We start from the raw sequence: 22,218 nt of genomic DNA, 5'->3' as shown, positions 1-22,218 counted from the left end.
AGCCTCGAGTTGCCATCGCTACCAGTTCTCCGAATCACCGGCCATCATCGCTACCCACTCGCCCGAGTCGGTCCAAACCAGGAACATTTCACCCCAGCACTGAAGTCTCCATTAGGTCACAGAACATACAGCAGGGCCTAGAAAATGGAGTCTAAGAAAAAGGGCCTGATTGCCTATATATGGTAGAAGGAATGTTCCCCCCCCCAAAAAAAACTGTAAAAAAAAAGGACAAAAATATTATTTATTTATTTATTTATTTATTTATTTATTTATTTATTTATTTATTTATTTATTTATACATACATACATACATACATACATACATACATACATACATACATACATACATACATACTGTTTAGCTGACAGGACCCAGAGGAGACTGACTCTGTGGGATCTTACTGGTCGCTGGGAGCTATGTGGTAGAAGGCGGTCTCGAAGATAGCCTGGCCCTGAGCCATATAGGGCTTTAAAGATAATGACCAACACCTTGAATTGCACCCGGAGACTAATAGGGAGCCAGTGCAGCTTGTGGAGAATTGGTGTAATGCGGGTGTATCTAGGCGCACCCACTATAACTCGCACGGCTGCATTCTGGACCAACTATAGACTCCAACCATTTCAAGGGTAGCCCCATGTAGAGCGTGTTGCAATAATCCAACCGTGAGGTGACAAGGACATGAGTGACTGTGAGGTGTCACTCACAGGTGAGACTCCTGATCCAAGTACGGTCGCAATTCGTGCACCAGACGAACCTGTGCAAAGGTCCCCCTAGCTACAGCGGTCAGATGTTGTTCCAGTCTCAGCTGTGAGTCTAGAAGGACACCCAAATTGCGAGCCCATTCTGAGGGGGACACTTTCTCATCCCCCAGACTCAATGATGGACAATCGACATAGTCTTTAGGGGGCAATACCCAGAGCCATTCGGTCTTGTCTGGGTTAAGTCTGAGCCTGTTGACTCCCATCCAGATCCTCACAGCCTCCAGGCACCGGCACATCACATCTACTGCTGATGAGGGGTGAAGATATACAGCTGGGTATCATCAGCATATTGCTGATATCCCACCCCGTGTTGTCAGATGATTTCACCCAGTGGTGTCATGTAGATGTTAAACAGGAGGGGAGAGAGGATCGAACCCTGAGGTACCCCGCAGACGAGGGGCCTAGGGGTCGACCTCTGTCCTCCTACCAGCACCGACTGTGATCGACCAGAGAGATAGGAGGTGAACCACCGCAACAGTGCCTCCCACTCCTAGCTCCCTTAGTTGCCCCAGAAGGATACAATGGTCAATGATATCGAAAGCCGCTGAGAGGTCAAGTAGCACCAAGATAGAGGAATGACCCATCAAACCACATGGCTAACTGATCACCAGGTTAATCTTTTTAGAAAGACACCCTGCAATGCAGGGTTGAAATCCAGCAGTGTGTTAGTAAGTGTTAGTAAGTTTGGGAGGGGTGTTTAATTTATCTTTTTATTATAGAGGGTTATTTTTTTTTATATATTCTGCTATTTCCCTCATGTTAGTTTTAATGTGTCTTACAGAAACGCAACGTTCAGTTTCATCCTTCTGCATCCTGAATGTCTTCCAGATTTTGAGGCCAGAATTTCTTAGCCAGCATATCCTTTGCACAAACTATCTGTGAGTCATAAGCAGAGTTTCTGAGTGGTCCCAGTAAGCTGCTGAAGCTTCTAAAAAAATTACATGGTAAAAAAATATGCACAGAGGTTGTAGCTTGAGAAGTAAAAGCATTGTGGTTTTGAGTGCAGGGTTCTTAGGTTCATGAACAACTCTTGCTGTGATTTTGTCGTCTTGGATGTGCCGACTTGTTACCCCGGTGGTAGCAGTGCCAAGATGCTGACAAATTTGTTGCAACTGCCTTGGTGCTGGAGCTTTGAAAAAGAAATTATATGATGGAAAATGTTGGTTTTCTAAAAAAAAGGCATTAAATAGCTTTTGAGAATGAAAAAAACAGGTATTAGCCGCATTGCTGTTAAAGAGGTTTTTTTGGTTGGATATTCTGCTATTATCGAGACAAGTGGCTCAGTGGCTAAGATGCTGAGCTTGTTGATTGAAAGGTCAGCGGTTCAGCTCAAATCCCTAGTACCGCGTAATGGGGTGAGCTCATTACTTGTCCCAGCTTCTGCGAACCTAGCAGTTGGAAAGCATGTATAAAATGCAAGTAGAAAAAATAGGGACCATCTTTGGTGGGAAGGTAACAGCGTTCCATGTGCCTTTGGCGTTTAGTCATGTAGGCCACATGACCACAGAGACGTCTTCGGACAGCGCTGGCTCTTCGGCTTTGAAACTGAGATGTGCGCTGCCCCCTAGAGTCGGCACATATGTGCGAGAGGAAACTTTACCTTATTCTGCTCTTTACCTCGTATTAGTTTTAATGTGTATTATTTGTTTATTGAAATTCAATTAATATTTATTTCTAATCTGCACTTAATCAGAAATCCATGGCTGATAAATATAATTAGACCTCATTTGGGTAGATTTTTTTTAATATCATTCTTTAATAGTTTTTTTTAAAAATATCTGTAAGTGCTTCGTGAACAGTCTGGGTCAATGTACTTTATACACAATACCACAAATAATAATACTATTTAGGTATACATAATAATACCTTTCAACTTCTAACATTTTTGTATACATAGTAATTATAATGTATTCTATTATGTATCAATACTATTTTCCCAATTTCTATTTTCTACCTGTTTTCTAACCCTTAATGAAGCAAATGCCATTTTAAGTATTCTATATCTATCCATCATCTCTTGCCCTTTTTAGTATTTCAACTCTTACTGACTTTTTGACAAATCTCCCATGCTCCTCCCTTGGGATCTTGTATCTCCCTACATCACTCATATTTAATCTATTTCATCTGCCTTGACATCTACCTCTTGGTGTTGAATCTCTAGACCCCCATCATGATGACCTTTCATCACTTCTGGGAGAACCCACTGGGGTAGATTCTGAACATTGGTTCAGAATGCACGATTATGCACTACAGTCAAAGATTCAGAGGCTTTGGCCATTTTAAGGGTTTTTGACTCCTTTTTAACAGGTTTAAATTTGAAGCTACCTGGAGCTGGAGGCTCAGGCCAAAGGAGGTTCTTGGTTCCTCCTCACCCCTGACCTGGCCCTGCTTGTGGGCGTCCTTTTGCAGAGGGATCATTTGCAAAGTGATAGAAAATATATATATATATATTACCAGTCCTCTGAATTGTGTTAGTGAAATGAACAAACCTGCAATTCTTTGGTGTCTTCTAAACTCAGCAATCAGGATGATTCATTTGCAGAGCTAAAATTCCAGTTCTCTGCTCCAATTATTGTTCCTCTCTTTACTTGTAGGGATTATTTGGAAATTTTTAAGAAGCCCTGAGAGAGGAATGAAAGAAATGGACGTTGTCCTACCTGAACATCCCTTTTATGCTCGCTGCGCCGCCAATCCTACTCCTGGGATCATTGTATGTTTATTGGATAAAACTGAGTGCCCATAATTTTTCCTGTAGCCTTGGCTCCGCCCACAGTGTCGTTGCCCCATCGGTCTTTTTCACGAAGCAAATACCCGTAGGGACACCGACTCTTCTCCAGGAACTGTAGACTGAAGACCAATGTTGTAACAAACATCTCCAACGCTGCAGAGGAAAGAAAGCAAAAAAACACACCACCCAGCGCAGTAATGGTCGGCCAGTGGGCCGGATTGGCGGCGCAGCGAGCATAAAAGGGACGTTCAGGTAGGACAACGTCCATTTTCCTGACTCGCTGCACCGCCAATCCTATTCCTGGGACATGCCCAAGTTCATTGATTGCCTGGGAGGGGCCGACCCATTCACTGACCATGGGTGGATATTACCGATTGCAGTACATGTCTGCCGAAAGCGGCATCAGCAAAAGCAAAGGTGTCCAAGGGATAGTGGCGAACAAAGGAAGATAATGAAGACCAAGTCGCCGCCTTACAAATGTCATCAATAGACGCCTGGGTAGCCCATGCTGCTGAAGTAGCAGCACTACGAGTGGAATGTGTACAATGCCACCCGGAATTGATACACCTTGCAACCGGTATGTTTTTGATATACAAGCGTTAAGCCACCGACCCACCGTATAAGAAGAAACTTTCTGCCCCATTGATGATGGTAAAAAGGACACTAATAATGCCTCTGTTCGTCTAAAGGAAGCAGTATGTTTAATATAACGTCGTAGGGCTCTACGGACATCTAATGTATGACACCTTTTTTCTAGCAGATGGTGTGAGTCAGGGCAAAAATTGGGGAGAATAATCTCTTGGCTTCTATGAAATTTAGAGTTCACTTTAGGTATAAAGGCTGAGTCTAGACGGAGAACGACTCTATCCGGAAAGAATACACATAGGTCTGGATGAATAGATAGTGCAGCAATCTCCGAAACCCTCCGAGCCGAGGTCACTGCCAGGAGAAATGCCATCTTTAGAGACAAGTTTCATAATGAGACTGAAGCCAAAGGTTCAAACGGGTCAGATGTAAGAGCCTGTAAAACTAATGTCAAATCCCATGTGGGGATTTACGGATGGAACGCTCCTGCACTGACTCCGTTAGAGCCGCTAGAATTTTTGTGAAAGTCTGCGGTGCCAACGAGAGACCAAACGGCATGGCCCTGTATTGAAAATGGTGCCCTTCGAAGGCGAAGCGGAGAAAACGTCTGTGATCTGGATGAATAGGCACATGGAGATATGCCTCTTTTATGTCCACAGATTGCATGAAGTCCCCGCGTCGAATGCATGCTAAAATCGTTCGGAGCAAATGCATTTTGAAACGTTGGTATAAAATGAAGAGGTTCAGTTCCTTGAGGTTTAGAATACCCCTCCAATCCCCTGAACTTTTGGGTACCAGGAACAGTACTGAATAGAAGCCGGTCCGAAGTTGATCATTGGGAACCGGTTCTATCACCTCTATTTCCAGTAAGTGTTGAATCTCGAGTAACATGAGATGATGTTTCTGATTGTCTCTGACCTGGGACACAGAATGAATCAGTCCGGAGGAGAGGAGGTGAACTCCAATTTGAGGCCATATGTGATAGTGTGAAGAATCCAGGCATCCGTGGAGGTGGTCTCCCACTGATGGTAAAATGCCTGAAGCCGGCCCCCCACTGGAAGGCAGGATGGAAAGTCATTTGCCTTGATGGAAGGATTGTGAGCCAGAGCCACGGAAGGGCCTTTTGAAGTTGGTCTGACGTCTTCCGCGGTCACGAAAGGTAGATCGACCTGAAGAGGAGAAATATCCTTGACCGTAACTCCGGTTGAAATAGGGCCCGCTGGTCCCGGTATCAGTCCGAAAGGGCTGCCTGCCGTAAGGTGAAGATCTGCAATCCGGTCTCCTGTATGACGTAGAAAGAATCTTCCTTTTATCCCGGCCCTCTACCAGAATGGGATCCAGAGCCGCCCCAAAGAGTGAAGACCCCTTGAAAGGTCAGGCGTGAGCCTCCATTTAGACTTTGTGTCAGCTCGCCAATGTCGAAGCCACAACAAACGACGAGAAACTACAGAAGAAGTGAGGGCCCGTGAAGCAAACTTCGCTGCATCTAATGACGCACCAGCCGAAAATTCGGCTGCAGCAATCAGTTTGGTTATATCTTGTTGTATTCTGGCCTCCTCTGGGGGCACCCTGTCTCTTAATTGGCGGAGCCATATAAGGGATGCCCTATTAAAAAATGAGGCAACAGTGGCAGCTCGAATTGCCCATGCAGACGCTTGATGTGTTTTCCTACACGACATCTCAGCCCGTTTGTCCTCCATTCGGAGACCAACTCCAACATCACCAGCCAAGACAGAGGAGGAGACGAGACTAGCAACAGGTTCATCTACCGAAGGTAGTTGCAGCAAAGCCTCAAGGTCGGGGGCGGCACAATACATTCTTTTGTCATGGCCAGAAGGGCCAGAAAGAGAACCAGGGCGGTCCCAAGGGCGTTGAATCACCTGAGAGAATAAATCCGGAAACGGGATATAATCATGCTCAGGTTGAGGCATTTTAAATAAGGAGTCAGACATACTAGGTTGTTCTTGTGAAGAAGAAAGTGGGTCAATAACCTTGCCCATATTAGTGGCAACCTTAGCCTTATGCAGCAAGGAAGTAAAAAGAGCAGGTCTGAACAGTCCCGGAAAGGCAGGCTTGTCAGACAGAGCCTCATCATCCTCAGACATATCAAAGTCATCAAAATAGTCGTCATCATGTTCAGAGCCCTCCACGCCCTGGTGGGTAGTAGCAGACTTAGATGTAGAAGGGTTAGCCACTGAGACCGAATGCATTGTTTTCGTTGGTGGCACAGGTAAGGTAGGCATTGTACTCTGTTGCAAAGTAGACTGCAAAAAACTGGCAAACGCTTGAGAAAGCATACCTTGAAAGTCAATCACCTGACCAGAATTAGTTGTACCTATCACTTGAGGTTGCAAAACAGGAACAGCAGAGTTAGAGTCTGATGCACCAGATGGCATCTGCACAGGTAGAGGTGTATTCTGAACATGCTCACCTTCACTAGGGAGTAAATTGTGGCCCTGAGGCACAAGTATAATGTCACCCTGTGGCCAAGCCACAATATTGGGCTCTTGAGGATTAGATATAGGTGGCACAGGAGACTGGGCCACATGATCCTCAGCATTTAAAGGAGAAGGATCTTCAGATTGCATGCAGGCCTTAGCCTTGTTAAACTGCTTCTCCAGAGCATGGTGGCATCTGGCAGCATGCCTGTCCATATTACCCTCAACTTGAGCGGGCTTGGAAGCTGTCTTAACAACACCTCTGGTTTTGGCCTTTCTTTTCCCCGCAGGTTTAGGAGAAGGAGCCCTACAAGGGGAAATCTCCTGATCAATATCTGAGGACAGAGGAGAATCCGCCATAACTATGAAACAGGCTTTCTTTTTTCTTCTTTTTCTTTTTAAAAATAATTAATTAACAATTAATTAGGATCAAAAAATAATCAATAATTACTTCCCTTTAAGCAATCTCCAGTCAGATGTACGGGAAGATGAGACAGATGGCTGCAGGAATTTTAACCGTGTCAGCACGCCACACTTCGCCAAACTTGGGAGCTGTCAGTAGAAACCTCCTCAACAAAATGGCGACCGGAACAAAGCCTTAGAAAAATTTTCAGCAATGCCTCACAACCTCATGCAGGGAAAGAAATAGAAAAAAGCCCAATTACAATGCTGTACAATACTCAAGTACCATAAGGCTGTTAAATTCAAATTGCCTCTAATTAACGTCTGCCTCTTGAATAGGCTGTCAAATTACAAATGGCGGGAAAACCTCAACTGCCATGAAGCCGCCACGTATCATCAGGGTATGCCTCTAACGGGCAGGGACCCTGGAGCCACAAGGTCGAGAGAGCTGCGTAGGTGGGGGCGATTATATGGCAGACCAAAACCAACTCCACCACTAGCGGCACAACTGGGACTAAAGAGCGCGCCTCTCAGCCGGACGAAAAACTGATTACGCGCCGAGCTGTCCCACGGAGATCAAAAGAAGTTACCGGCTTGGCAAGGCAGACCCGGACTGAAGCCGAGGCTCCGGTCGTTCGACTGGCTCCCTTTATGCAGTCCCCACAGCTGGGCGAAATTTGAAATAACGCCTCTCAGCTGTCTATCGCAGTCATAACAGAGCTGGGTTGGCAATTTAAATATTTAGCCGAAACCGTCGCTCGCGTCTCTGAACTGTCAGGCGAATACAAAATGGCAGATCAGCATTTTAAAGCCACCGCTGAAACCGGCGCTTCGCAAAACTCACAGTACTTGTAGCCCAGCTCTCTGTCTTTTGACAAATTACAGTTAGGAAATCCAATTAATTCCCACAATATCACCAAATCCAATAAACAATCATTTTACTCCAGAAAAAAGGCACTCAGGTGTATACTAATCAACTGAGTGAAAAAGACTGACGGGGCAACGACACTGTGGGCAGAGCCAAGGCTGCAGGAAAAATTATGGGCACTCAGTTTTATCCAATCAACATACAATGATCCCAGGAGTAGGATTGGCGCAGCGAGTCAGGAAAATGGAAACATCTCCCGTGTGTTGGGAAGACAGCTTTACCCCCACATTCACAGCAATGCTGACAATACCCATTTCTTTCATTCTCAAAAGCTATTTAAAGAGCAGCACAATGCTTTTTTAGAAACGAAACATTTTCCATCGTATAGTTTCTTTCTCAGAGCTCAAATACCAAGGCTGTTGCAACAAATTTATCAACATCTTGGCGCCGCTACCACCAGGGTAACAAGCAGGTACATCCAAGAAGAAAAAATCACAGCAGGATGTTGGAAGAAATATCCATCTGGTTCAGTTCCAAGCGGGGAGAGAGGCTCTGGAAATAAAATGGAGGCTAGCTGCTTAGGAAAGAAGGCCTGTTTATTGATGAGCAGAACCACAGCATGCAGTTCTGGGACAGCTGACAAAGTAGCTTGATGAGTGCAAGGATTTTTATATAGTTTACAGTATTTTGTAATGTTGAGCTTTGCTTTGTGTACTTTTATTATTTGATTAGTTTTACTTGTTTCGCAAAGGCTCATGATGGGTCTTAATTATGATTTCCTTGTAGTGGTGAAATCCTACCGGTTCAGACCGGTTCGCGTGAACCGGTAGTGATAAAATCCATTGGTTTGGCAAACTAGTAGTAAAAAAAAACCAGTTGATCTGAACTGGTATATCAGACGATCAGCTGTGACACACGATTTATATTAGCTAAAAATCAGAAAATCTTGCTTTCTAATGAATCTGTATTGCATGACACAGCTGTTACCCCCCTCCGTGTGCTACTTACCTTCAAATGGCTTGTTTTTCTGGATAAATGACGCATTTGATGCGCACTGTACATTTGTGTGTGCATTTTGCATGCATTTCGTGTGTGTGCGCACACATCGTGCATCTTGCAGGCACTGTGCATGTGTGAGCAAGCGAACCGCTAGTGACCCATGGAGGATTTCACCCCTGTACTTGATTTTATCCTATTATCTATTGCCTCCAGCATTCCTTCCTTCGTGAACCAGTATTGTTTCCACTTTTTTCAATGCATAGGTTAAGGTCATGTCCTGTCCTTAATCCCATCACTAGAGGTATAGGTATTTTGTTTGTGAATAGGCTGGCCAAGGATTTCTTAATGAGTATCTGCTGTAAGCTATTAAGAAAGACTGGGGGCTGCTTTCTTCCTCTAAGAACATGTTTCTCCATTTCTTCTTTGGAGAAATATAATATTCTACCTTTATATATTTACATATATTGCCCAACCTACGCACTATTAGAATGGTCTCTGTAGTTTCTGTATACCTGGCATATCATGAGGGACATTTGCCTGGCATCCTTACTTGGGGTCTATTGAAATGGGAGGTAATTTTGCAAGCTACTTGGACAAGGGAAAATACACTGTTGGAGGCAGCAGAGGATTCTCATGATGATTATGGCAGTGGCCCCCAAAAGGAGAGTTTTCCACCACGAAGGCTGAAATTTTTATTTTATTTTTATTTTATTAAATTTCTATACCACCCTTCTCCCGAAAGACTCAGGGTGGTGCACAGCCACAATAAAATAACATAGCATACAAAATTTAAAAACAGTTTAAAACAAATTAAATACTTTGGCCCCACAAATTAAAAAACCCAAAAATTTAAAAACAGCCAGTCCAGATACTTGTCAAGCTAGTCTGGACTGTTGGAAAAGTAGGGTCTTAAGGGCACGGCGGAAGGTATGCAGGTCGTGGATCATACGTATCCCCGGGGACAGTTCATTCCAGAGGGAGGGTGCCCCCACAGAGGAGGCTCTCCCCCTGGGGGTTGCCAGTTGACATTGCTTGGCCAACGGCACCCTGAGGAGCCCCTCTCTGTGGGAGCGTGTTGGTTGGTGGGAGGCCACCGGCGGCAGAAGGCGGTCTCATAAATATCTGGGTTCTAAGCCATGGAGCGCTTTAAAGGTGGTAATCAGCACCTTGAATCGCACCTGGAAGACCACCAGGAGCCAGTGCAGCTCACACAGGAGAGGTGTCACATGGGTGCGTCGAGTCGCTCCCATAATCACCCACGCGGCCACATTCTGGACCAGTTGGAGCCTCCAGGTGCTCTTCAAGGGGAGCCCCATGTAGAGAGCATTACAGTAGTCCAGACGGGAAGTGACGAGGGCGTGGGTGACTGTGCACAGTGCATCCCGGTCCAGAAAGGGACGCAACTGGTAAATCAGGCAAACCTGATAGAAAGCACCCTTGGCCACAGCCATCACATGGTCTTCTAAAGACAGCCGTGCATCTAGGAGGACACCCAAATTGCGAGCCCTCTCTGAGGGGGGCAAAGTCTCACCCCCAATAGCCAGCGATGGAACCAGCTGGCTATATCGGGATGCCGGAAGCCACAGCCACTCCGACTTGGAGGGGTTGAGTCTGAGTCTGTTTCTCCCCATCCAGATCCACACGGCCTCCAGACAACGGGATATCATCAGCGTTGTGATGACACTTCACCCCAAAACCACAGATGATCTCCCCCAGCGGCTTCACATAAATGTTGAACAAAAGGGGCGAGAGGACCGACCCTTGTGGCACTCCACAAGCAAGGTGCCTCGAGGTCAACCTCTGTCCCCCTGCCAACACAAACTGCTTCTGACCAGAGAGGAAGGAGAACCACCGCAACACGGTGCCCCCCACTCCTAACCCCTCCAGCCGGTGCAGCATGATACAATGGTCGATGGTATCAAAAGCCGCTGAGAGATCTAATAGGACTAGGACAGAGGAATATCCCCTGTCCCGAGCCCTCCAGAGATCATCAACCAACACGACCAATGCTGTTTCCATGCTGTGACCTGGCCTGAAGTCCGACTGGTACGGATCTAGATAGACAGCTTAATCCAGGTAATCCTGGGAAGTTGCTGCACCACCACACTCTCAACAACCTTCGCCATGAAGCAAAGGTTGGAGACTGGACGATAGTTTGCTAATATCGCCGGGTCCAGAAAAGGCTTCTTGAGGAGGGGCCTCACCACCACCTCTTTAAGGGCGGAGGGGAAGAAACCCTCAAAGAAGCATTAATAATCATGTGGAGCCAGCCTCGTGAAACTTCCTGGGAGGCCAGCACCAACCAGGAGGGACACGGGTCCAATAAACATGTGGCAGAGCTCAGCCTACCCAGAATCCTGTCCACATCCTTGGGAGTCACAGAGTCAAACTCCTCCCAGATAACACTCTCAAGACCCACCTCCGTCACCCCATCTGAACCCACCCAATCGGAGTCCAAGCCTTCCTGAATCTGAGCGATTTTGTCATGCAGATATTGCATGAAATCCTCAGCCCTATCCTGTAAGGGGTCTTCCCGCGCTCCCACCTGGAATAGGGAGCGGGTCACCCTAAACAGGGCGGCTGGGCGATTCTCTGCAGCCACAATAAGAGCGGAAAAATAATTCAATTTTGCTGCCTTTATCGCCACTAGGTAGGTCTTAATATGAGACCTCACCAGCGTTCGGTCGGATTCGGAGTGGCTGGCCCTCCAATCACTCTCTAGGCATCTTTTCCAGCGCTTCATCTCCCTCAGCTCCTCAGAGAACCAAGGAGCCAGTTGGGATCGGCACCGGGTCAGAGGCCGCAAAGGCACGACACAGTCCAAAGCTCCAGCGGCCGCCCTATGCCAGGCGGCCACCAGTTCTTCAGTCGAGTCGTGAGTTAGAGGCTCAGGGAATAGCCCAAGCTCCATCAGGAACCCGGCAGGGTCCATCAGCTGCCTGGGACGAAACCACCTAGTCGGTTCCGTCTCCCTGCGACGGAGGGGAGCAGCTCGAAAGTCTAATTGAAGGAGCGAATAATCTGACTATGACAAGGGTTTGATGACTAGATCCCCTATTTCTAGATCATTCAACCACTGACCAGAGACAAAAATCAAGTCCAGAGTGTGGCCCCCCATGTGAGTAGGGCCTTGAATTTACTGGGTCAGGTCCATGGCCATCATGGAAGCCATGAACTCCCGAGCTGTCTCCGACGTTTCACCGACAAATGGTAAGTTTGTCATTTTGACCATAAGTCTGGGGGTATCCAACGCCACCCCGGCTATTATGCTGAGCAGCTCAGACAGGGCTGCCGCTACATGGCAGGGAGCCAGGTACGCAATCAGCAAGCCCATCTGTACCCCACGACCCCACTTCACAAGGAGGGACTCACATACGACTATATGAGGAACAGTGGCCTCCCTCTGACATAGACTTTCCTTAATAATAGCCGCCACCACCCCTCCCCTCCCCTGAGCCCTCGGCCGATGAAATGCACAGAAGCCTGATAGGCACATTTCAACAAGGGGCACCCCCCCTTCCTGGCCCATCCAGGTCCCCGTGATCCCTGCCAGGTCCGCACCCCCCTCCAAAAGAAGATCATAAATGAGGCGGGCTTTGTTAATCACAGACCAGGCCAGGGCAGAGGTTCTGTTAAGTAGAAAAGAAATTTATAGTATCCTATTTTCTGTGCCAATTCTTCTTAGATGTCTGATGTCACTTTCTATGAGCTTTCAGTCAGGTTTGAAGCAAGCACGTCTCAAAATTCTTTGCAGCCATGATTGTGCCTTAGTAGATAATCAAAGGCTGCTCATTTCCAAGGATTGCTTCCTGAACCTGCCTTAGTTTATTGCATCAAGGATTTGTGAGGTCATATTAAGATTAGCTGGTGTGCAAGCCAGGTTATGAATATTTTTGAAGTTGCACACAATGAGCCCTAGGAATCCTACTAATGCAATGGATAACCAGTGCAACATATTCTGCTTTACTGGGCAGCTGGGCAATATCATTTGTGAGTCACAATCAGGACTTGCAGTTTGGAAATCTCTTTTCTGCTACCTTTTCAGTGAGGAAAATGACTGAGGAGGCATGTCCCTTCCCCATGGAATTGGCAGCGAGGTATGACTATTTGGGCCTTAGTGCAAAATCCAGCCAGGGGAAATTTTATGTCAGGGGTCCTCAAACTACGGCCTGCAGGCTGGATATAGCCCACCAACACAATGTATCCAGCCCTTGCAGTGGTGGGATAAAGGCTCTTTCCACCACAACTGTGCAGCCCTTTCTTCCAATTTTAGCTACGCCTTGGCACTCGCAGTTACGGGAGCTGAACACTGCAGTTCCCCTCACTCCAACCAGCAGCCTCTGCTCATATCAAAAAGCTGGCGGCCAGGCGGGAGGAGACTAAGGACAGGTGCAAGATGACATAGCGCTTCTGGGACAGTTTGGGCAGGGACTGGAGAACTGCGTGAGGACGGCTCGCCTGAAAGAACCACAGCAGAACCTTGCAGCTTTTATCTGCTGTTTGGCCTCTGGGTAAGGCCTCTCTTCTTCCCCTTCCCCTTTCCACAGTGTCCTGTTTTTCCAAACACCCAAGCCGTGCAGCAATTCCCAGGGAGGCACTCCAACCGAGGAGGCTTAGACTTTCCCGTGGCTTCCCCACCATATAAACTGCTCCTGCCCCTTTTGAAATGGCCATCCAGCACTTCCCTTGGGAGCCCAGGGGCAACAAGCGGCTCTTCCGAGAACCAGTGGAGGGGAGGCAGGCGTGCCTGCGGAGAACACAGGCTTCAGTTACTGATCGGTGGAGCTCCAGGCAGAAGGAGGCTGTCCAGTCCGATAAAGTTCGAACAAATGGATGGGTCATTCCTGGGTGGCCAGAGTCACAGACATGGTGACCCTGGAGATGGGTACCCACAGGGAAACACTATGATTCGTGGTGGTCCTGAAGATAACCAAGGACATAGTTTTAGGTCTGATACAATGGACCCTAGATTGCCAACGGGCCTTTGAATAACTGAAATCACTTTTTCGAAAGAACCGGTCCTCCACTGCAGCCATGTGCGTACATGTCACAAAAGTTAACAGAGACTGAGCATAATTGGCCAATCTGGGAAAAGGAGACCTTTGCTGTTAAGTGTGCATTGGTGACCTGGCAACACCTCCAGGAAGGTGGTGGAGTACCATTTGAAGTGTGGACGGACCACAAGAACTTGGAGGCTTTGCAACAACCCAGGAGGCTGTCGCCGAAACAGGTGAGGTGGGCTCTGTATTTCAGACGATTCCATTTCACTTTGAAATACATACCCGCAGGGAGAAATTTCCTGGCTGAGGCTCTGTCCCGGAAGCCACAATATGAGAGCACCAGAGAGGTAGTGCCACTCATCATACCATCATACCGAAACCACCGAAGCCAATCACTGATTGTCACCCAGTCGCCATCTATAACCCAGCAGGGTTCGTGGGGCTGTTCCACAGGCCATCCAAACCACATTACCAAGAGACCAGTGGTATAGTGAAAATCGCTCTGTCCTTACACTTAGGGATGGCTTTCCTTGGAAGGAGTCAAAGCTGTATGTTCCCCTGGATGTGCGGTTAAGGGTACTCCAGTGCTGTCATGACGATCAACCTGCTGAACACTTTGGGTATTTAAAGACATTGCACCTCATCAATCGCCAGTTCTGGTGGCCCTCTTTGAAAAAAGATGTAGCGGAATATGTACGGAGCTGTGTGGTATCCGCTACCATGAAAGCCCCACCAGGCAAACCATTATGTTTATTGCAAACGGTAGCAGACCCCACACATCCCTGGGAACAGATAGCCATGGACTTTATCGTGGAGCTACCCGAGATTCGAGGAAATACAGTCATGTGATAGACATGTTCTCTAAACAAGCCCATTTCATACCCTGTCCTGGTCTCCCTTCTGCCAGGTGGTTAGCTACGTTGTTCATAGTTCATGTCTATCGCCTCCACGGAATACCCCAGAAAATAATATCAGACAGTGGGGTTCTGTTTACCGCCAGATTTGGGTGGGAATTCCTGACAAGAATTGGTTCATCGCAGGGTCTCAGTTCAGCATTCCATCCGGCTACCAATGGGGCAGCCAAAAGAGCCAATGCCATGGTGGAATGTTACCTGAGATGCTATATCAAACATCAGCAAACGGACTGGGCAGACCTACTGCCATATGCTGAAGCATATAATAATGCTGTACATAGCAGTACAGGGTTTACTCCATTTCAGATAGTGTCGGGCAAGGAGTTCATGCCGATACCAGAGTGCCCTAGTATAGATCCAGCCAATATAGGAGTCAAAGAATGGTCAGACTGAATGAGGAACGTATGGAGAAGCGTAAAAAAAGAAACTAGGCCCTAAGTTTATAGGGTCCTTCCCGATAGTACGAGTCATTAATCCGGTAACCGTGTAACTCCGTCTTCCCCAATTACTAGGGAAAACCCATCTGGTATTCCATTGTAGCCTACTCTGACCAGTCCATATAACTCCCCTGAGGGGCGTCTCAGGATTGTCCCTTCACCATCTACCATGGTAGGAAGGGAACAACACTACGAGGTAGAGGACATACTAGATACCTGCTGGCACAGAAAGAAACTTCAGTATTTGATAATGTGGAAAGGGTATCTGCTGTCAGAGGCATCCTGGGTCCCGATGGAGGGTGTCAAGGCCCCGAGACTGACCACTAGATTCCATAGGAAGAATCCAGACAAACCCAGGGCCCCTGACCCGTGCTACTACTCACTGTGATCTTTATATTCCAGGCGTGGTCCTCATGGTAGGGGTCCACATGTCATCCCCGGTGCAGCCAGCACTTCCACAGCCCACCGAACTAACCTTGATCCTACTGCCTCCAGGAGGCCGCCAGCCACTGCTACAGACTACTCTCATTCCTCAAGGGAAGGATGACGTCATGAGGCAGCCAGCAGCCTTCTCCGCGGTTGAATTGCAAGTATCTCCGAGCGATGGGAGGCTCCCAGAGGGAAGGAGTAAGCCTAGCAGCACTGGAAGTGCTGGCCTGAACTGGGAGCTGAAACTGCTGGCAAGACTATGGCAGAAAGAGTTGAAAGTGCTAGCAGGACAGGCTGATTAGGGCTGATTGTGGCTTACTGACATTCCCGCAGTAGGAAGTAGGTAGGAATAAGGTGGGTGTGACCAGTGTATTGGCGGATAGCCCATGGATTAGGACCGTGGGTATAAGAGTGGGACTGCTTTAATGGGCTGCTTAGGCACAAGACTTTATAAGGTGGTGGGGAGCATGGAGCAATAGCTCCAACAATATTTCCTTTCATTTTTTATGGATGTCAGTCTGTACCAATAAAGCATCTTCTAACCATCATCATCAAGGTTTGGAGTCTTTTATTTTGGAACCTGACACCCATTCAGTTATGAAATTTATTTGTTGACTTGGGTCAATCGTGAGTTCATAGAATTGTGTTGTGGCCCCGCCCTCTGAGCCTCTCCCATCGGAGGAAGAAAGCTCCGAGCATGAGGAAGAGGAGTCAGCCAGGCCTCCCTCTCCAGGCCCCTCCCCTCTGGCATTGTCTCAGGTGCCGGCCGAGGGAGAGGAGATCAGTAGGGAGACAGCTGGCTCGGATCAGAGTGACGAAGAAACATCATTCCTGGACGCACGCCTCCGAAGGCGTGATAAACGTTTGCAGCAGCTTAGGAGGCGTGCTAGGGATTAGAACTGAGTCACTGGACCACACCCCAGAGACTATATAATAGAGGGTAGTGGTCAGTGATCCTTGTGACGAACAAAAGTAAACCTTGGATAGTCACTAAAGCCTCGTTCGGAACTGCGGAGAGAAATATTATTTCTGCTTGGACTTTTTGCACGTTAAGTACCTTATCTTTCTGTTTGTGAAAATAAAGGCATTTGGCAGACCGTGTGTCTATCGCTGCCAAGTGGGAGATAAGACCTGGGTGCGTTCCAAAGTGTTTCCTTAACCCTCGGCTGGCTGTGTTTGTGTGTGTGTGGGTACGGGGACAGATCAGAATTGCAAAGAGTTATCGGCATAAATACCTGGAAGAGTTGGGGACAGATTTTATATATATATATATATACATACCGTGCATTTCCCCGAAAATAAGACTCAGTTTTATTTTCTTTTGGGCCCCAAAGTAAGCACCAGTTCTTAGTTTTGGAGGATTTCTTACCCGCTTACTTTAGGACCATCGCAGCCAGGGCATGCACACCCCGACACCTGTTACACTGCCAGCTAATGTCTTCTGCGGCCGCGAGCGGCCATACACTGCATAGCTTGTCATGCAGCCCATGCAAGCTGCCGTTTGCGGCAGGACGCCATGTGGCATGTTGCGCCATTACCACAGTTCACACCAGGAATGAATCCAGGGCCCACTGAAAATGGTAGCTGCTTTGGAAATATAACGATGATGGAATTAACTGAAGCGCTTAAAAAACAAAAGAATGGGAAGGCACCAGGGCCGGACGGATTACCAGCAGAATATTACAAGACATTACAGGAATCGCTGAATCTCCCATTGTTAGAAGTCATGAATGAAGTCATGTCAAAGATGAAATTACCCAAGTCAAGGTCAGAAGCATATATTACACTTGTTCCGAAGGAGGATACCGACTCACAACAAATTAAGAATTATAGGCCTATCTCCCTACTAAATTCAGACTATAAAATCTTCGCTTCAATATTGGCAGAAAGGCTTAAAAGATATTTAAATAATTTCATACACTCCGATTAAAATGGGTTTCTGCCAAAAAGAGAGATTAAAGGTAACATGAGAATAATCCTAGATACATTGGAATATTACGAGGCACATCCTGAAAAGCAAATGGCTTTGATATTTTTAGATGCTCAGAAAGCCTTTGATAATGTGAACTGGTGATTCATGTTATTACAGCTGGAACAGATGGGCTTTGGTAGAAAATTTATTCAAGCCATAGAAACCATATACTACAAACAAACAGCAAAAGTAATGATCAATGGAGAATTGACAGAGTCTATTTAAATAAAAAAAGGTATGAGACAATGTCCACTGTCACCTATATTGTTTGTATTAACATTAGAAGTGCTAAACAGAAATATTAGAGAAGATAAAGATATAAAGGGAATGAAGATTCAAAAGGAAGAATACAAATTGCTGAGCACATTGTAAGCCGCCCTGAGTCTCCGGAGAAGGGCGGCATATAAATCAAATTAAAAAAAAAAAAAAAAAAAAAAATTGCAAGCATTTGCTGATGAATCAACAACTAAATTGATAGACAAAATAGGAGAATATGGAAAAGTAGCTGGTTTGAAATAAATAAAGACAAAACTAAGATCTTGACAAAGTATATGTTAATAAAACAAAAAGAAGAATTGGCGGAAATATCAAAGATGCAGGTCACAAATAAGGTTAAATACTTGGGGATATATTTGACAACGAGATGCAGTGGACTCAAAGAGAATAACTATAATAAACTTAAGCAACAGATAATGACAGATTTGGCAAAGTGGGAAAATTTACAACTGTCATTGATAGGGAGAATATCAACGATTAAGATGAATAAAGAATCCTATACCTGTTCCAGAAAATTCCAATCAGATTGGGGAAAGATTATTTTGAAAATTTAAATAAAATAGTGCTGAAATATATTTGGAAGGGTAAAAAAGCAAGGATAAAACTAAAATTGTTGCAAGATGCCAGAATACGAGGAGGTTTTGGCTTGCCTAATTGGGAACTATACTATCAAGCGATAAATTTGATGTGGATTAAGCAATGGATAACGCTAAGAAATCCAAGATTATTGACCTTAGAAGGGCATGATTTGTTACTGGGTTGGGATGCCTTTTTATGGTACAAGGAAACAAAAACACAGGGGTATTTTAGAAGACATTTCATATGAGACGCTATGCTATTAAACTGGGAGAAGGTAAAAAAACAATATTATTTAAAAATTCCGGTCTGGTTATCATCTATTGAAGTATTCTCACATTCAATAACATTTAGAAAGGAACAAATTGTTAGATATAGTGAATTACTGAATGAAAAGGGTGAACTTAAATCTTTGCAAGAATTAGAAGTACAAGGCATAAAGATGAATTGGTTTTCTTATTTGCAAATACAGTCTAGACATGATAAAGATTATAAGTCAGAAGGGTTCTATAACAATTTGACTAGTTTAGATAAAATCTTAACAGGTACTGATGAAAACATAATTTAAAAATTGTATGGATATTTATTAGAGGTTAAATTAGAGGATGAACAAGTTTGGGGGGAAAATTTTGGACATGGAATTGACTTAGAGAAATGGCAAAAATTGTGGTCGCAAAATTATAAAATGACAGTCAACTGCATATAAAGAAAATTTGTATAAGATGTTTTACAAGTGACATTTACCCCCCACGAGAATAGTCAGAATGTTCAAGAATAAATCTGAAAAATGTTGGAAATGTCATCAGATACCGGGTTCATATTACCATATGTGGTGGACATGTGCAGAAGCTAAAAGATACTGAACTAAAATCCACACATGGGTGGAAAAAATGAAACAAAAACATATAGATTTTAAACCAGATTTTTTTTATTGGGGATTGTACCTTAGATATATAATAGAGAATTGAGATATTTTATTGTGAATGTATTAACAGCGGCTAGAATTGTGTTTGCTAAAAATTGGAAAAATGAGAAAATGCCAACGCAAGACGAAGTTATTAAGAAAATAATGGAATGTGCAGAAATGAGTAAATTGACATTTCAAATTAGAGAACAAGAAGATAAACAATATTATAAGATATAGGATCTATTTTACCAATGGTTAGATAAAAAGACATGGAAACGAAATATGGTAGAGATTTTTCTAATGTAAGAAATGTAGAATTATATAAAATATAATATAAAGATGTACTGTTATTGGAATGATTTAGAAGAATGAATGGCATAACACAAATTAACTCAAATCTTAGACTATTGTGTATGAAATGAGGGAAGAAACAGCCATAGTTAAACATATGATTAATGAGGATAATAATACATGGATATATATGAATAGAGTGAAGATGCACAAAAGACTTGTAACCAACTGACACGCTGTTTATATTCGTATTGAAGATGGTTTTTTGTTTTTTATATATTTCTTTAAAAATAATTTTTTTGTCAAAAAAAAGAAAGAAAGAAAATGGTGGCTGCTTCCAGGACAAATTCATGAGGTCCAAGGATGCATGTCCTTCCCTCTGTCCCCACACTGAGGTTAAGAGATAGGAGGGTGTGAGGTCGGGTGGGGTAGGGTGGGGTGGGAGTCAGGACACTGGGAGGGAGTGAAGGGCCCAGGGGACACAAGGGTTAGGATACAGAGCACAAGGATGTCTTGGAGGGTAGGGGGGCGTAGAGATGCCTACGGCAGGCAAGCCTGGCCATGCGCTAGATCTCCAAGAGTTTTCCCCAGCTCTGAGTAGACAGTGTTCTGCTTAACAACTCGCATATTTGATTAATGGCTGCCTCAGGGAGAGCAGATGGATTCGGGTAGTTAAGGAAAGCAATTTCGCTTAACAGTCGTTGCAACATGCACCCATAATTCAAAGTCCATAATAGTTATATCTTGAGGACTACTTTTATGCTGACTGCGGAATTCTGGGGCTCAAAATCTGGGTGGAAACCAAGGTACATGATTGAAACTACACGTGGGAATTCCATAATCAACATACAAAAGCTCCACCCAAAATTCCTTTTCGAGGAATTCAACTACTTCTGGAAAAGGAAATATCCAGAAGCTTCTGCTAATAACCAGAAACTAGTTAACCATTTTCCATTTTCCTTTTCTCTCCACCTACGAATTTAATCCTGAGAAATGTTTGAGCAAAATGAATCAGGCCAAAATTCAAACAATCAATTTCTCACCTAAACTTTCAATGGGAGATCACAAATGAAATTCCAGCATTCTCTAAACTCATCTACTATTCCTCATATAGATTACCTTGTGTGAAATAAGGGATGATTTATGCTAGAAGTAATGTCCACAGACTGGTCATTTCAAAGATTTCTTCACGGTGTGAGTCCTCTGGTGTCTCATAAGGCTGGAATTATAACAAAAACGTTTCCTACAGATAGAACATACAAAGGGTTTCTCTTCTGTGTGAGTCCTCTGGTGTGTCACCAGGTTGGAAGTGTGACTAAATTTTTTCCCACAATCAGGACATTCATAGGGTTTCTCTCCTGTGTGAGTCCTATGGTGTATCACCAGGCTAAAATTATTACTATAACTTTTCCCACATATAGGACATTCAAAGGGTTTTTCTCCTGTGTGAGTCCTCTCGTGTTTTACCAGGCTAGAATTATTACTATAACGTTTCCCACAGATAGGACATTCAAAGGGTTTCTCTCCTGTATGAGTCCTCTGGTGTGTCAACAGGTAGGAATTCTGACTGTAACTTTTCCCACAGTCAGGACATTCAAAGGGTTTCTCTCCTGTGTGACTCCTCTGGTGTCTCAGAAGATTGTAATTATCACTACAGCTTTTCCCACAGATAGGACATTCAAATGGTTTCTCTCCTGTGTGAGTCCACTGGTGAATCACCAGGTGGGAATTCTGACTGTAACGTTTCCCACAGTCAGGACATTCAAAGGGTTTCTCTCCTGTGTGAGTCCTCTGGTGTGTCACCAGACTGGAATTATCACTAAAGCTTTTCCCACAGTCTGGACATTCAAAGGGTTTCTCTCCTGTGTGAGTCCTCTGGTGAATAACCAGGTGAGAATTCTGACTGTAACGTTTCCCACAATCAGGACATTCAAAGGGTTTCTCTCCTGTGTGAGTCCTCTGGTGTGTCAGCAGATTGGAATTACTACTAAAGCTTTTCCCACAGTCAGGACATTCAAAGGGTTTCTCTCCTGTGTGTGTGATCCTGTGTCTCAGGAGATGGTAATTTCTAATGAAACCTTTCCCACAATCTTGACACTCATAAGGTTTCTCCATGGCGTAAGGCGGGAATTATGACTGAAACTTCTCCCACAATCCAGCCATTAAACGGGTTTTTCTCCTTTATGATTCCTCTGGTCTATCACCAAGTTAGAATTATAACTGAAAGTTTCCCAACAATCAGAATATTCAAAGCATTCAAACAGTCTTTTGCTGAATGATAAATAATCTCTCTTCACTTTTCATGTAACGGAACCTTCATTTCTGCATAATCTGCTTATTCTTTCTTGATTTTCTCTCTTTTGTCTAACAACTGCTGGAGGAAGAGCATCATTGTATGATTTTCTGAAGGAAACGGAACATATTTTGATTTCTGGGTTGACTTCCTTCCCTTTTCAACGCTGCTTGTTATTTACAGTTGTCCAGAGTGCTCGTATTGCCATCCTGTTTGTCTGTAACATTCAAAGAAAAGTGTAACTTTGTTTATAAAATGGTTAGAGATGTGAGAAAAGAAAAAAAGTATATATTACAATGAAAAAGCAAACATGCCCCAATACTAAAATAATCACTTACATT

The 22,218-nt window shown here is 44.8% G+C and overlaps 2 protein-coding genes across 3 annotated transcripts in view; both read right to left on the bottom strand.

Annotated features, from left to right (window-relative positions):
- The window catches only part of LOC117658952 (uncharacterized), a 33,682-nt gene that overhangs the window by 8,271 nt on the left and 3,193 nt on the right, over positions 1 to 22,218 (bottom strand). The window lies entirely within an intron of this gene.
- Positions 19,293 to 22,218, bottom strand: part of LOC148115761 (uncharacterized) — a 321,967-nt gene continuing 319,041 nt past the window's right edge. For both annotated transcript variants that reach the window (XM_087884110.1, XM_087884109.1), the window contains exon 2: positions 19,293 to 22,094. In XM_087884110.1, coding sequence (XP_087740236.1) covers positions 20,755 to 21,699 — 945 coding nt within the window. In that variant the 5' untranslated portion in view covers positions 21,700 to 22,094 and the 3' untranslated portion in view covers positions 19,293 to 20,754. The remainder of the gene's footprint in view (positions 22,095 to 22,218) is intronic.

Source organism: Pantherophis guttatus, chromosome 2 (assembly GCF_059756535.1).
Source record: "Pantherophis guttatus breed Tessera chromosome 2, ASM5975653v1, whole genome shotgun sequence".
Lineage (NCBI taxonomy): Eukaryota > Metazoa > Chordata > Lepidosauria > Squamata > Colubridae > Pantherophis > Pantherophis guttatus.
The sequence above is the reverse complement of the archived record's forward strand: the minus strand, read 5'-3'. Positions and strand labels throughout refer to the sequence as shown.